This window comes from Schistocerca cancellata, chromosome 12 (assembly GCF_023864275.1).
Source record: "Schistocerca cancellata isolate TAMUIC-IGC-003103 chromosome 12, iqSchCanc2.1, whole genome shotgun sequence".
Taxonomy (NCBI): Eukaryota; Metazoa; Arthropoda; class Insecta; order Orthoptera; family Acrididae; genus Schistocerca; species Schistocerca cancellata.
In genome coordinates this window covers 8,703,405-8,716,280 of record NC_064637.1, presented here as the reverse complement: position 1 = coordinate 8,716,280, position 12,876 = coordinate 8,703,405, and the positions used below count along the sequence as shown (strand labels likewise).

The window sequence follows — 12,876 nt, the reverse complement described above, 5'->3', positions numbered from 1 at the left end:
AAGCATATTATTAAAGATCCCAATACCACAACAGATAAATGCAGACTTTGCAAACAACAAATAGAAACAGTACATCACATCACAAGCGGATGTACAATACTAGCAAATACAGAATACACCAGAAGACATGACAATGTAGCAAAAATAGTACATCAACAACTTGCCATACAACATAAACTAATAAAACAACACGTTCCCACATAAAAGTATGCACCACAAAATGTACTGGAGAATGATGAACACAAATTATACTGGAGCAGAACCATTATAACAGATAAAACAACACCACATAACAAACCTGACATCATACACACCAATAAAAAGAAGAAATTAACACAACTAATCGAAATATCCACACCCAATACAACAAATATACAAAAGAAAACAGGAGAAAAAAATTGAAAAATACATCCAACTGGCTGAGGAAGTCAAGGACATGTGGCATCAGGATAAAGTTGACATTACACCAATTATACTATCAACTACAGGAGTCATACCTCACAATATCCACCAGTACATCAACGCAATACAGCTGCATCCAAACTTATATATAGAACTACAGAAATCTGTAATTATTGATACATGTTCAATTACCCGAAAGTTCCTAAATGCAATGTAACATATACCGTACAGTTAAAAGGAAGTCACACTTGATCAAGGTCCGCGTCACTTTCCATTTTTAACCAGACATAACGTCTGAGAAAGGAAAGAGGTAATAATAATAACCATCATCATCATCATCATCATCATCATCACTTTAAAGGTTTAGGCACGATCTCTCTTCCATGCTCATGGGTTGGCCTTCTTCGAGTCATCTCTTCTCCTGTTTTCCAAGACTTTTTTTTCTATGTGGTTCATACTTCATGGCTTTTAGTGGTCTTCACCACTCTGGCATTCTTTCCACATAGTCCTTCCGTTATTAGAATCAACTGTTAACTCTTTTTGTAATGGACATTTTTATTTTTGTCTAATTTTGTATAGCCTTTCACAGCTCATAGGTATCTCATTTCAGACACTTGAATCTAATTTCTCTCTTTGATAGGTGTCCAGGTCTTACTGCCATAGAAAAGTGCAGGAACTGCCATATGATTGTGAAATTTAAAGTTTTATTGACAGTAAAAAAAAATATACTGGAATTTTACAATATTTTTATTTACACCTCTATCTTCTAGATAATTTATTTAATTCTCAAACTTATTAAAACTTTTTGCTTGTTCTATTATCTGTAAATGACAGTTTTTTGATCTTACATGGTAGACTCCTCTAAATGCCATTACTTTTACCGTATCAATAGAGATAGTCGTATTTATGATTCGGTAAGCTCAGCTTGTAGACAGCAGTTTGCAATTTTTCGTCCTGATGATGTACAATTAACTTGTCACTGAATTGAGCAGGCTGCCTCGACAAGTCTATGGATATTACAAATTTTTATTTTCGTTCCAAATTTTCGTCTGCATCGTTCATTGCTTCAGCAAAGGTTGGTTGTTCCTATGCAGTGTGCTGACAGACTAACAACTATGCACTGCTGTGATTAGCCAATAGGGAACACGAGAGAGAACTTGTACATTGGTCATTGCTAGAGTGTCGGATCCAGACTGGACACTCTCACTAGTACCAGCTTTCAGATAGCTGTGATATGAACCATATCCTCTCACTCCATATTTCTCAGACTTTGTTCCAGCACTAAACCTAACATACTGTGACAACCACCTCGTCTGGCTGACGGCCTCACAGATTGACCTGAACACGCCAAAGAATGTACGAATTTACTTCAGTTAACTCTCTCACTCGCACAACTCCCTTAAGATCCCCGCATCTTTGACAATCTTAGCCAGGAATCAGTGTGATCCTGCACAGCATAACCAAGTGATTATTTGTGTTTTGTATGTTATCTGTAAACCAGGGCGAATTAAAAATTTTCAGTTTCTCAACCTTGTCCAACACCCTGATTTACTTGGCTATTTTGGAGCCAGTTGTGATCATTATATTAGTTTTGATCATTATTTTTGTATTTTTGTGTGTCTTTCATCACGAGAATGAGATTACGGGGGTATCCTCAATCCTCCAAGTTGGTCTGTAATGCTATATGCCCATCATGTAAAATGGTAATGGAAAGTTGTAGTGGAATGTAAATAATTTAGAATTACATATAACTCACCTAATAGTAGAGGCTTTGAATTGTTAACAGGTTCAAACACAACACTGAAGACTTCAAGGAGACCATTCTGGTGTATATCTTACATGAACTCTCTACCAAACATATACTTATGCTATTGCTGCATTAATTTTGATCTCTCTCTTTCTGAAGAGAGATATAACAACGGCATTCTTCCATTTGTGCGGGATTTTCCTCTGTAACCAGCAGTATCATCTGTTAATTCCCCAGGTATCCAAATTATGATATTAATTTTCCCATCTGGAATTCTCCAGTCACTTAAAAGATAGCTAATGGAAGAATATTTGTTGTGGGAGAAATGTGCCAGGACTGTGGGTTGTTGTTCCAATGAGGAGAATACAGTGGGGAAGATAAGGTTCTTCCATGGAGCTATAGATTTTGTAGTCAAGACAAGAAAATTGTGGAACAGGGGAAAAAGATTTTTTGCCCTCCAGGCAGAATTACAGATGGCATATTTTGAATTAGACAGGTTGAAGGGGGAAGGAGACAGAGGGAGCTGGGAGAAGATGACGAGTAATAGGCAAAAGGAGAAAACCTCAGAAATTGCATTTCAGCTTCTGGATAGCAATCAGTTTGATGTGTTACCTAAAACAGGAGAAGAGCCTCAACCGCTATTTGAATTAATAGTGTGCAGCAGACTTGTAGGAATGACTTCGTAGCTAGATCAGTAAAAAATTCTTGTAGAAAGGAGAGAGTCTTGCTGCTAGGGAACAGTCACGAGAGAAGTGTAGGCCAATTGCGACAAGAAATTCTAGGCGTAGAATACCGAGTCGTAAGCGTCAGGAAGCCGAGTGCCGAGCTTAGCCAGGTGACAGAGAACATAACGGTCTCGTGTAGAGATTTTTACGGCGAGGACGAGGTACTTACTGTAAGAGGAGCAGGAAACAGTCTGGCCAACAATTTAGAATGTAGCATTAAAGGTGGCCTAGAGAAAATACGAGCAGCAACAGCGCGCACACACACATGATTTTTGTCAAAATTTTGCAGTGATGTGACCAGCCGCTGAGCACCTTCCAGAAAGTGTAAGGGGGACGACAACCGCACAAAACAAAATCCCTGTGATTACTGTAATTAAAGGGGCACATTTTTTAGTTTTGGTTACAGACAGAGAGTATGGAAAGAAATTATAGTAGTACAAGACCATAAAACGTTTAACACATTCCAGAAAAATAAAATTTGTTTCATCAGAACATTAGAGGATTGAAAAACAAAATAGATAAGCTTATTGTCTGCCTAGATGATGTGGAAAATTCAGAAGGAATAGACAGTATGTGCCTCCCTGAACACCACGTAACTACAGGGATAGAGAACTTACATATCAGGATTATGGGCTTGCATCATTTTTTTGTAGAGTTAACACGGAAAGAGGAGGAGGAGTTGCAACATATGTAAAAGTCTGACACAGTTGAAAATATTGAAACAAATAGCTTTTGTGTTGAACAGAACCTAGAAGCATGTGCTTGGGAGTTGTTGCTGCAAAATACTTCTGATAATTGTAACAGTACAGTTCCCTTCTAGGAAACGTTCTGCTATCTATAAGAAATCTAGATGCATTATTGAGCTACCTGTCAAACAAGAAGGAACAGTTTGTAGTTTGTGGAGATTTTGAAGTAATTTCTTAAAAGATATGTACAGAAAAAATGAACTAGAATTATTAGTAGAGTGTTTCAGTAGTGAATTTTCCAACTCGTGCAGCAAAATAGTAAGACATAATGAAAATAAACAGTAAGGCACCTTACTACCTGGAGGCAGATTCATACAAAGCAGTGAGGCATAAATGAAAACAGGATGCATGGGATGAGGTAAATTCAGAAAGAGATGCTAATGTCAAATTGAGTTTATTCCACAGTAATTTGTCTCAGTGTTTGAAAGTTACTTTTCAAAAAAACAAGTAAGCAGTGGATAGCTAAGGGGATTAAAATGTCATCTACAAAGAAGAGGAAAATTTAAGTAAAGGCCAGAATATGCCAAGATTCAGTTTGAATACTACAAAAATACTATAGATTGGAAAGTCATTAAAATGTCCAGAAGTGTCTGTGTCCTGACGAAAATAAATACTGAAACTAATGAAATTATATGAGGCGTTGTTAAACAGGAGACGGGGCAGCCAGTGTGTGTACAAGATTCCGTAACAATTAAACTCAGTGTAAATGTCGTGATTGATAATTCGTAAGTTGCAAGTACTATTAGCAACGACTTTCTAAACGTAGCATCAAATATAGGATTAAAAGGTTCAGTTGAAGAAGCGAGAGGATATATTGAAAATGTCATTCCATAAAACTTTAAGCAACTAGAAGTAGCACCAACATCCTTTACCGAAGTTACGAAAATTCTGAAAAACAAAAGCTCTCGTGGTGTCGACGGTATTTCAAACAGAATTCTGAAAAGTTGTTCCGGCTAAATAAGTAATATCCTCGGTGATATACGCAGTGCGTCACTGGCACAATGAATTTTTCCAGACAGGTTAAAATATGCAATTATTAAACCACTTCGTAAGAAAGGTGACACGACAGACTTAAACAATTGTCTTCCAGTTCCTTACTGACATCTTTTTCCAAAATATTTGAAAAAGTAATTTACTCAAAAGTAGTTGCATACTTAAGTGGAAACAAGGTACTTAGCATATCACAGTTTGGATTCCAGAAAGACTGCTGGACAAAGAAAGATATTTATACATTCACTCGTCAAATAGCACGAGCCATAAATACAGGGTGTACATAAAATCCGGGAACAATTTCAATTATGTATTGCACAAGAACCAAACATTGTACAGATATCACAAATATGTCATTTCGGAGAGAAACCCTCGAAGTTTTTTTTCACGTATACTGCCACAGCTCAGTTTGGTAATTTGTCGACAGTCGGTGCTAGACGCAAACGTGGTGAGTTGAGGTGCGGACCGAGCTTTCTGTGTGTGGGAGTTTACAAAATGGCCTCCCCTCGATCACCAGATCTCACTCCGTGTGACTTGTTAGAGTCATGCAATGTGTATGACATCTGTACAATGTTTAGTTCTTGTGTGATAAAAAATTGAAAGTGTTCCCGGAATTTTTATTAATATGTCATCTGTTGTTATTTTTGTGATCTCTCAAAGGCCTTACATTGTGTAGGTCACGATACTCTCTTAAACTCACGATTTACGGAATTGGTGAATTTATGTGCATCTGGTTTGATAAACAGAATGCAAAAGGTTGTGCTGAATAATTCAGACAATGTCAGAAAGGTAGCAAATTTTAGTGATTGGGGTAAAATTACAGAGAGAGCCTCACAAGGTTTTTGAGTCCACTCCTATTCCTCGTATATGTGAATGACCTTCCACTTAACATTCGACAAGCAAAATTGGTATTTTTGCAGACGATATTAGTGTCGTAATAAATTCCGTTAGAGAGAAAGCGACAGAAGAGTCTGTAAATGAGATTCTCTGAAGAATTACTAAGTGGTTCTCTGAAAATGGACTGTCCCTAAATTTTGGAGAAAAACACACACTATATTCAGTTATGTACTACAAATGGTCATACTGACAATTGATGTAGCAAATGAGCAGAAGACAGTCAGTAGGGTAGAACCCCCCAAAGTGATGAAAACTTGAACTGGAAGGAGCATACTACTGAGCTTCTCAACCAGTCCAGTTCAGCTGCTTTTCTCTTTGTATAACTGCTAATCTTGGAAACAAATGTGTCAGCCTCGTGACATGTTGTCTTCAGTCCTGAGACTGGTTTGATGCGGCTCTCCGTGCTACTCTATCCTGTGCAAGCCTCTTCATCTCCCAGTACTTACTGCAACCTAAATCCTTCTGAATCTGCTAATCGTGACATATTTTGCATATTTCTAGTCAATAATGTCATACAGCACAATTTTCTAGTATAACTCGTAACTTAGAAAGAAACTATTGATTACATAAAAGCTACCATCAAGAATAATGTGTAGTGCACACATCATAAGGACACCTCTTCAAGGAGCTAGGTATTGTCACAATACATTTATTTGCTAATGAAATTCATCATAAATAATCCATCACAGTTCGAGAAAAACAGTGATGTACATACCTACAACACTACATCTACATCTACATCTACATATGTAATCTGTGATCCACCGTATGGTGCGTGGCAGAGGGTACCTTGTACCACACCTAGCACCTTCTCTCCCTGTTCCACTCCCAAACAGAATGAGGGAAAAAATGACTGCCTCTGTACGAGCCCTAATCTCTCTCATCTTATCTTTGTGGTCTTTCCGCGAAATATAAGTTGGCGGCAGTAAAATTGTACTGCAAGCAGCCTCAAATGCTGGTTCTCTAAATTTCCTCAGTAGCGATTCACGAAAAGAACGCCTCCTTTCCTCTAGAGACTCCCACCCGAGTTCCTGAAGCATTTCCGTAACACTCGTGTGATGATCAAACCTACCAGTAACAAATCTAGCAACCCGCCTCTGAATTGCTTCTATGTCCTCCCTCAATCCGACCTGATAGGGATCCCAAACGCTTGAGCAGTACTCGAGAATAGGTCGTATTAGTGTTTTATAAGTGGTCTCCTTTACAGATGAACCACATCTTCCCAAAATTCTACCACTGAACCGAAGATGACTATCCGCCTTCCCCACAAATGCCATTACGTGCTTGTCCCAATTCGTGAGGGAAAGCTCTCAGCAGCTCAGTGAGGAGTTCAGTATGCAGCAGTAAACATTTTTGATCATTTGCCCAATAACATAAAATGCCTAACTGGTAGCAAAGCAAGTTTTAAATCTAAAATTATGTCTCCTGGACAACTCTCCTTATTCCATTGAAGAATTTCAACATGAAAACTGATTTAGGGGGGGGGGGGGCGACAGACGGATGGAGGGGGGGGAGGGGAGGGGAGAGAGAGAGAGAGAGAGAGAGAGAGAGAGAGAGAGAGAGAGAGAGAGAGAGAGAGAGAGAGCCTTGGTATTAAATATAGTTTCTCGAGTAGGAATAAAATTATTTGTTCCTTAATGTTAACACTGATCATGTATACATATCCTGAAAGTGACTAGTACCACATCATTTTGATAAAAGAATCATTCACATGAGCTATGGAACATGTAACTAACTTAGGCATGTAACAACAGGCCTCAGAATCAGTACCAAGCATCTATTTTATTCAGATTCGAAGCTTCAGTAGCTGTGATGGATAGGATCAAATTATGATGGGTTCTGTAATGTATTTTGCCTGCTCGAACTTCATTTAGATTTGATACGTTATCAGTTCCACACGAGTTTATTTTTCAGTGTTTTCACCACTGTCTCCATCCCTGTGTCTGATGTTGTATGGAGAAATATTGGTGCACAATGGCTGTATATGAAGCTCGAAATGTAGTGGTTCTATGGCAGTTCATTGTTACGAGGTTTTCAGGTACTTCACCGAAACAGTAGTTTATGCTATTTTCTTAAGATTTGATGTCACCTGTAACGATGCAAATGTGCAGGGTAGTCAACGGGAGATGGTGATTACTGCCGATTTGCGATTGTGTGTGTTTGTGTTTATAGAATTAAGTATAAGGCTGCGAATTGAGCTGCAAAAGGCTAGGTTTAAGTAATTATAGTTATAGATAAAAGAAAGTTAGGTTCTTTTCGGATTGGTGCAGTGATTTATATCGGAGATATTCTGGGGACACAAGATGGCTGCTCATGACATTAGAGCAGGTGAGAGCTCAGAGTCTGCAGAGCAGTGTGGTGTGCCACGGAGCTCCATCCGTGGCGAAGTTCTGTGACGGTGGGACTCGCTAACCGAGATCTGTGTGTAACATGGAACTAAATTTGACTCGGAACCATAATGAGAGTCTGTTCTCGTTATTGGTTGTAAGAAGTTATTGACGGTCGAAAGTTAAACCGATTCGTAACTGGGATAATAAATCTGTTTGTGAACCTACCAGTGCCTATTACTACATAATAGTAATCAGTTCACATGAAAAGTATGGTGAACGGTGGGGATCCCTCCGAAGTGCGTGAGGAGGTCGCTTTAAGGAGAGGATCCGTGTACACCCTGTAATTTACTTTCGTTTTTAGTATGCTGCTCTTTTCTTCATTTTTCCAACTGTCCAAATGTATTTCATTGTGTTACTAGATCCCTCGAGCAACTTACCTTTCATTATCCGGCAGCTTGTGCATTTTTATTTTTATTTTTTATTTTTTTTTTTCCCCCTCCAAATTTCCTCGGTTTCAATGGAATTTTAATATTGAAGTAATGTTTCGTGAAAGGAGTCAAACATTTCAAAGTGTCATTTTCGTTATTAAATTATTTTTTAACTAGGCATTGCCATTTGGAGTTAGGATTTTCTGTTATTAAGTGGGCTTCTTGACCTTTGTAGTGTCTAAGCCTTAGATTGAATATTATTGATTTTCTATACTCAAAAAAATGTGACGGAAAGCAGATTTCTTAATTAGATCTTTTAAAGGTGGAGCCAAGTAGTTTGTATTAGTGACGTGACAGCTCATACTCGCATTTCCTGCCTTTAAGAAAGTTGATATTGAAATCTCCACATCACTGCAATATTTTGTTTTGTGCATTATGTTTATTTAGGAGTGTTTAGAGGCTGAACAATACACTGAAAATGTGAGATCTGTACATATTTATTAATGTAGTGTCATAATTCGTCCATGTCATGCCATTGCCACTGAATGAGATGGTGTGTGGCCAGCACGGTCTGATCACGTAGTTGATTAATTGCTTAAAACTGCCTGGCATATCAAAACTGTGTGCTGGACTGGGAATCCAGTCCAGAGCCTTACTTTCCACAGGCAAATGCTGTACTAACTGAGTTACCCAGGCACAGACGATGCTCTGCCCTAGCAGCTTTACTTCCATTAATATCCCTCTCGTACTGTCCAAATTTGGCAGAAGGGAAGCTGTGAGGGTTAGTTGAGAGTTGCCCGGATAGCTCAATCGGTAGAGCATTTGCCTGTGGAAGCATAGGTTCTGGGTCGGAGTCCTAGCCCGGCACACAGTTTTGATATGCCGAGGAGTTTCAGACTGGCACGTTCTCTGCAGCAAAGTGAAAATTCATTCTAGTTCATTGATATATGTCCTCTACTAATGTGATGTATATGCTTTCCAAAGAGTCTCTGTCAACTTCTCCTGGATGGTTTTCCTATCTCCTTAAGCCTAAGCAGTCACCTTTCCTCCAGCTGTAACCTCTCTTCTAGTAACACTGCCTACATCTACATCTACACTGCACAAGCCATCTTACGGTGAGTGGTGGAAGGCAATTTCTGTACCCCGGTCAGTTCCTCTTTCCGATTCCAGTCACTATGGTCTGCAGGAAGAACAGTTGCTGGCAAGCCTCCATGTGGGCTCGAATTTCTTTCATTTTATCTTCAGTTTTTTTGTTGGGTATACATAGAGGGAAGCAATATATTGGATGACACTCTCGAAATTTTAACAGTAGACCGTACCGTGCATGATATAGAACATCTCTCTTGCAGCACTGGCGTTGACTTGGCATCTACACGAGGCTTTCACACTTACTACATGAACCTTTAACAAAATGTTCTGCTTCCCTTTGGATCTTCTCTATTCCCTCTTATCAATCTGGTGCAGATCCCAGGCTGACGAGCAGTATTAAAATATTGGTTCAACTAGTGTTCTGTAAGCTAATTCCTCTGTCGATCAGCTAAGTTTCCCGGTGATTCTTCTAATGAATGTCTGGCATCAGCCTTATCCTCAATTAATTTTATGTAGCCATTCCACTTCCAACCACTCCATACACATTTTATGGAAGTAACGTCTTCCATTGATTGATCCGTAATCGTGTAATTATACAGTAAAGGTCTTTCTGTCTTCATGTTCGGTGTCAATTGTTACTTCCTGCACCAAGTGTAGAATCTCTACAGATCTTCCTGCATTTCACTACAGATTCCTACCCCTGTAATGTCTCGGTATACAACAGCATCATCTGCAAAAAGTCTCGGGAAACTTGTGACATCATCCACTTGATTATTTATATATATTGAGAAAAGTAAGGGCCCTACAAAACTCCCTAGGGGCACACCCTTTGATATATGGATAGCATATGGAAAAGAGCACAGAAAAGAAAAGAAAATAAAATGTTGGGAGTGGCTTTATAGTGAGCATAGGTATTCCACCTTGCTATGTTCCAACAACCCGTCTCATTCCAGTTCTGTGTGAAACATATCGTACCCTATCACAGCAAAGGTAATGTGTGAAACCATTTGGATCATGTACTAGGCCTGCTGTCAGCCCCATATTTACACCTGGGCCACATAATCCTGGGCCTAGGTGGAAAATTCTTATGGGCAGCAAATTTTTGAGAGAGAGAGAGAGAGAGAGAGAGAGAGAGAGAGAGAGAGAGAGGAGGAGGAGAAATAAAGAAAGAAATGGCAGTGTGCACATCATTCAACTGGCAGCACTGTCTCTGTGATATTTTTGTTTGTGTAGGGAAGGATGCATCAGATGGTCAGCTCAGGAATACGCCTGCAAAAGCATAAATGCTAATTGGAATGGGGTCTATAAAGCTGTAAAATGAGAAAGTCGTGATCACATCAGAAGCAACAGAGATACTGCTGTAGCTTAGATCTAAAGATATTTTGGAAGGTTTCAGTGTAATACAAAATGATGTGACTGTGTAACTGGGAATGTGATAAATGTTTTTTAGTAGTTCAAGGGCTTTCTTGTTGCCATATCAGCGTTCTTTGTCGATATACTAACAGATTTTTTTGTTTCTGCTGAGTTACGCTTTGTGTAGTCAGTAGTAGTATGCATTTGGCATCTCCATCCTGAAATTTGGACACGCTGTGACCTATCTTTCTATTCTGAACTCATTATTTTCTCTTTTCAAAGAGCTCTTCTTACATTAATATAGAACTGTTTTAAATAACCTGTTCACAATTTTGCAGCTAAATCTTTTTCAGAATTCCCTAAGTTTGCTGCTGCAGGGGTGAAAAGTTATCAGGTTCATGGGTGTAACATTGCCTGAATTCTGGGCTGTCTGCTGTAAATTTCTTCATAGCCTTTTACAGGGATGTGACCAACAATAAGCTCTCTACCTGACTAAATGGCCACCATCAACTGTTGTCTAGAGCCAAGTTGACCGACTATAGGCTCACCTTACTGCCGAGCAGCACAACATGCTGGACTTAAATGATTACATACACGCTATGCCAGAAGGATCATCTCCCCAAATATCAGATTCTGAGTGGTGCACCTAAGAACTGACCTTACATTGCATTTTTAAAGTCATCCTGACCTCAGTCTGTACCACGAGTAACATTTGTATTGCACACTGCACAGTACTGGAGTCTCTCAAAATTTATATGTAGTATGAACTTGTATTTCCTGCAGCCATTTACCCGTTTTCCCCATGTTAACTCCCCCCTCCCCTTTTCATTTTATTTTGCTGTCTTTTGTCCCTTCCCTTTAGATTCTTTTCTCATAATTTTTTGTCTGAGGAAATATGAGTCTGCACGTATGTAATTAAAGTTTCTGTTGTACAAACATACACAATATAGATGTACCTCAATTGGACGGTCAAATTGTCACTAGTAAAAGCAGTGTTTTCATTCTTATCACAGGGAACTGGGAGTCGAAGGGTGTCGAGGTGACCCTAAAGCCGTAGATGGCCTGACTGAGCAGATTCCCAATCTCAAAGTGTACGGTGTCGTTCAGGCTGTGGAATCGGCTTTGTACGTTACAAGTGACGAGAGTGATGTGGAATTTGCAGAGGAGAATGCAGTGCCTGAAAATGCATATGACACAATGGATGACCGTTCGGAAAGTGATAGAGGCAGTGATGGTGATATTAGCAATAGCAGTGATAGGATGTGAGGTAGTAGTGTTTAAGATGAAAGCAGTATATCAGTTTTCATTCTAGATGACATATAAAAGTGATACGGTGTATCTATAGGGAATTATAAGTGTAAATACTTGTTATATCTCATCTGGAACATTGTAAATGGGCCAAAATTTAATACTCTGTCATTACTAGATTGTGTGTCGTCGTGGACTGCTAAATGCTGTCAGGCTACAAATAATTAGTTATTTTTGGTATAATATAGCTAAACTAGTTTTGCTGTAATGTCATATCAAGCAAAAACAGTTTTGAAGGAAGATAATTACAAATAATTTTGGAAATGTGTGGAAAAAACTTAAATTGTGTACAATAACATTGTTTGAATTCCTGCTGTAATGATGTGCAATAATGTTTCAATTCTTGTTGTAACAACAATGGATTTGCAGCGACACTTATCTTTAAGTGATATAATGTCAGCACTGGTGAGGTAGCAATTCTTAAATAGCAGTGGCAGGATTAGCATGTCTGATTGTGAAAAACAATTAATTTAAAATTATTATTAAATGTTTGTTTTACCTGTTTGTCCCATAGGTTTTATTCTGGCATATCTTTTCACTTTTTATTTGTATTACATGCAAATTGTGTCAAAATAAAAGTTCTTTTTTCAGTAGTGGAGACTGGTGTCAGTTGGCATAGTTTTTGCTTTACGATTTTTCTATTTTTGCCTATAATACTTTCCACTTACATGATTGATGCTGCAGGTAGTGGTATTCCATGGCTCTTAATTAATGTGTGCTGAATTTGTAAAAATCTTTACTAAGACGTTACATGCCAATTTACCCCGTATGTGCTGGGGTAAATTGGCATGATTAAGAGGTTCTGAGGAGTAAACACAAGTTGGGAACTAAGACACTTTCATTTCAATACAATATGTAGGA

At 38.7% G+C, this 12,876-nt stretch overlaps 1 protein-coding gene across 4 annotated transcripts in view; it reads left to right on the top strand.

Annotated features, from left to right (window-relative positions):
• The window catches only part of LOC126109885 (uncharacterized), a 147,171-nt gene extending 134,565 nt beyond the window's left edge, over positions 1–12,606 (top strand). For 3 of the 4 annotated variants that reach the window (XM_049914971.1, XM_049914972.1, XM_049914973.1), the window contains exon 8: positions 11,721–12,605. In XM_049914971.1, the coding sequence (XP_049770928.1) occupies positions 11,721–11,973 (253 nt within the window). In that variant the 3' untranslated portion in view covers positions 11,974–12,605. Of the gene's footprint in view, positions 1–11,720 lie in introns of all 4 variants that reach the window. The other variant, XM_049914974.1, reaches the window with a different exon arrangement.
• Positions 12,607–12,876: the final 270 nt, after the last annotated feature.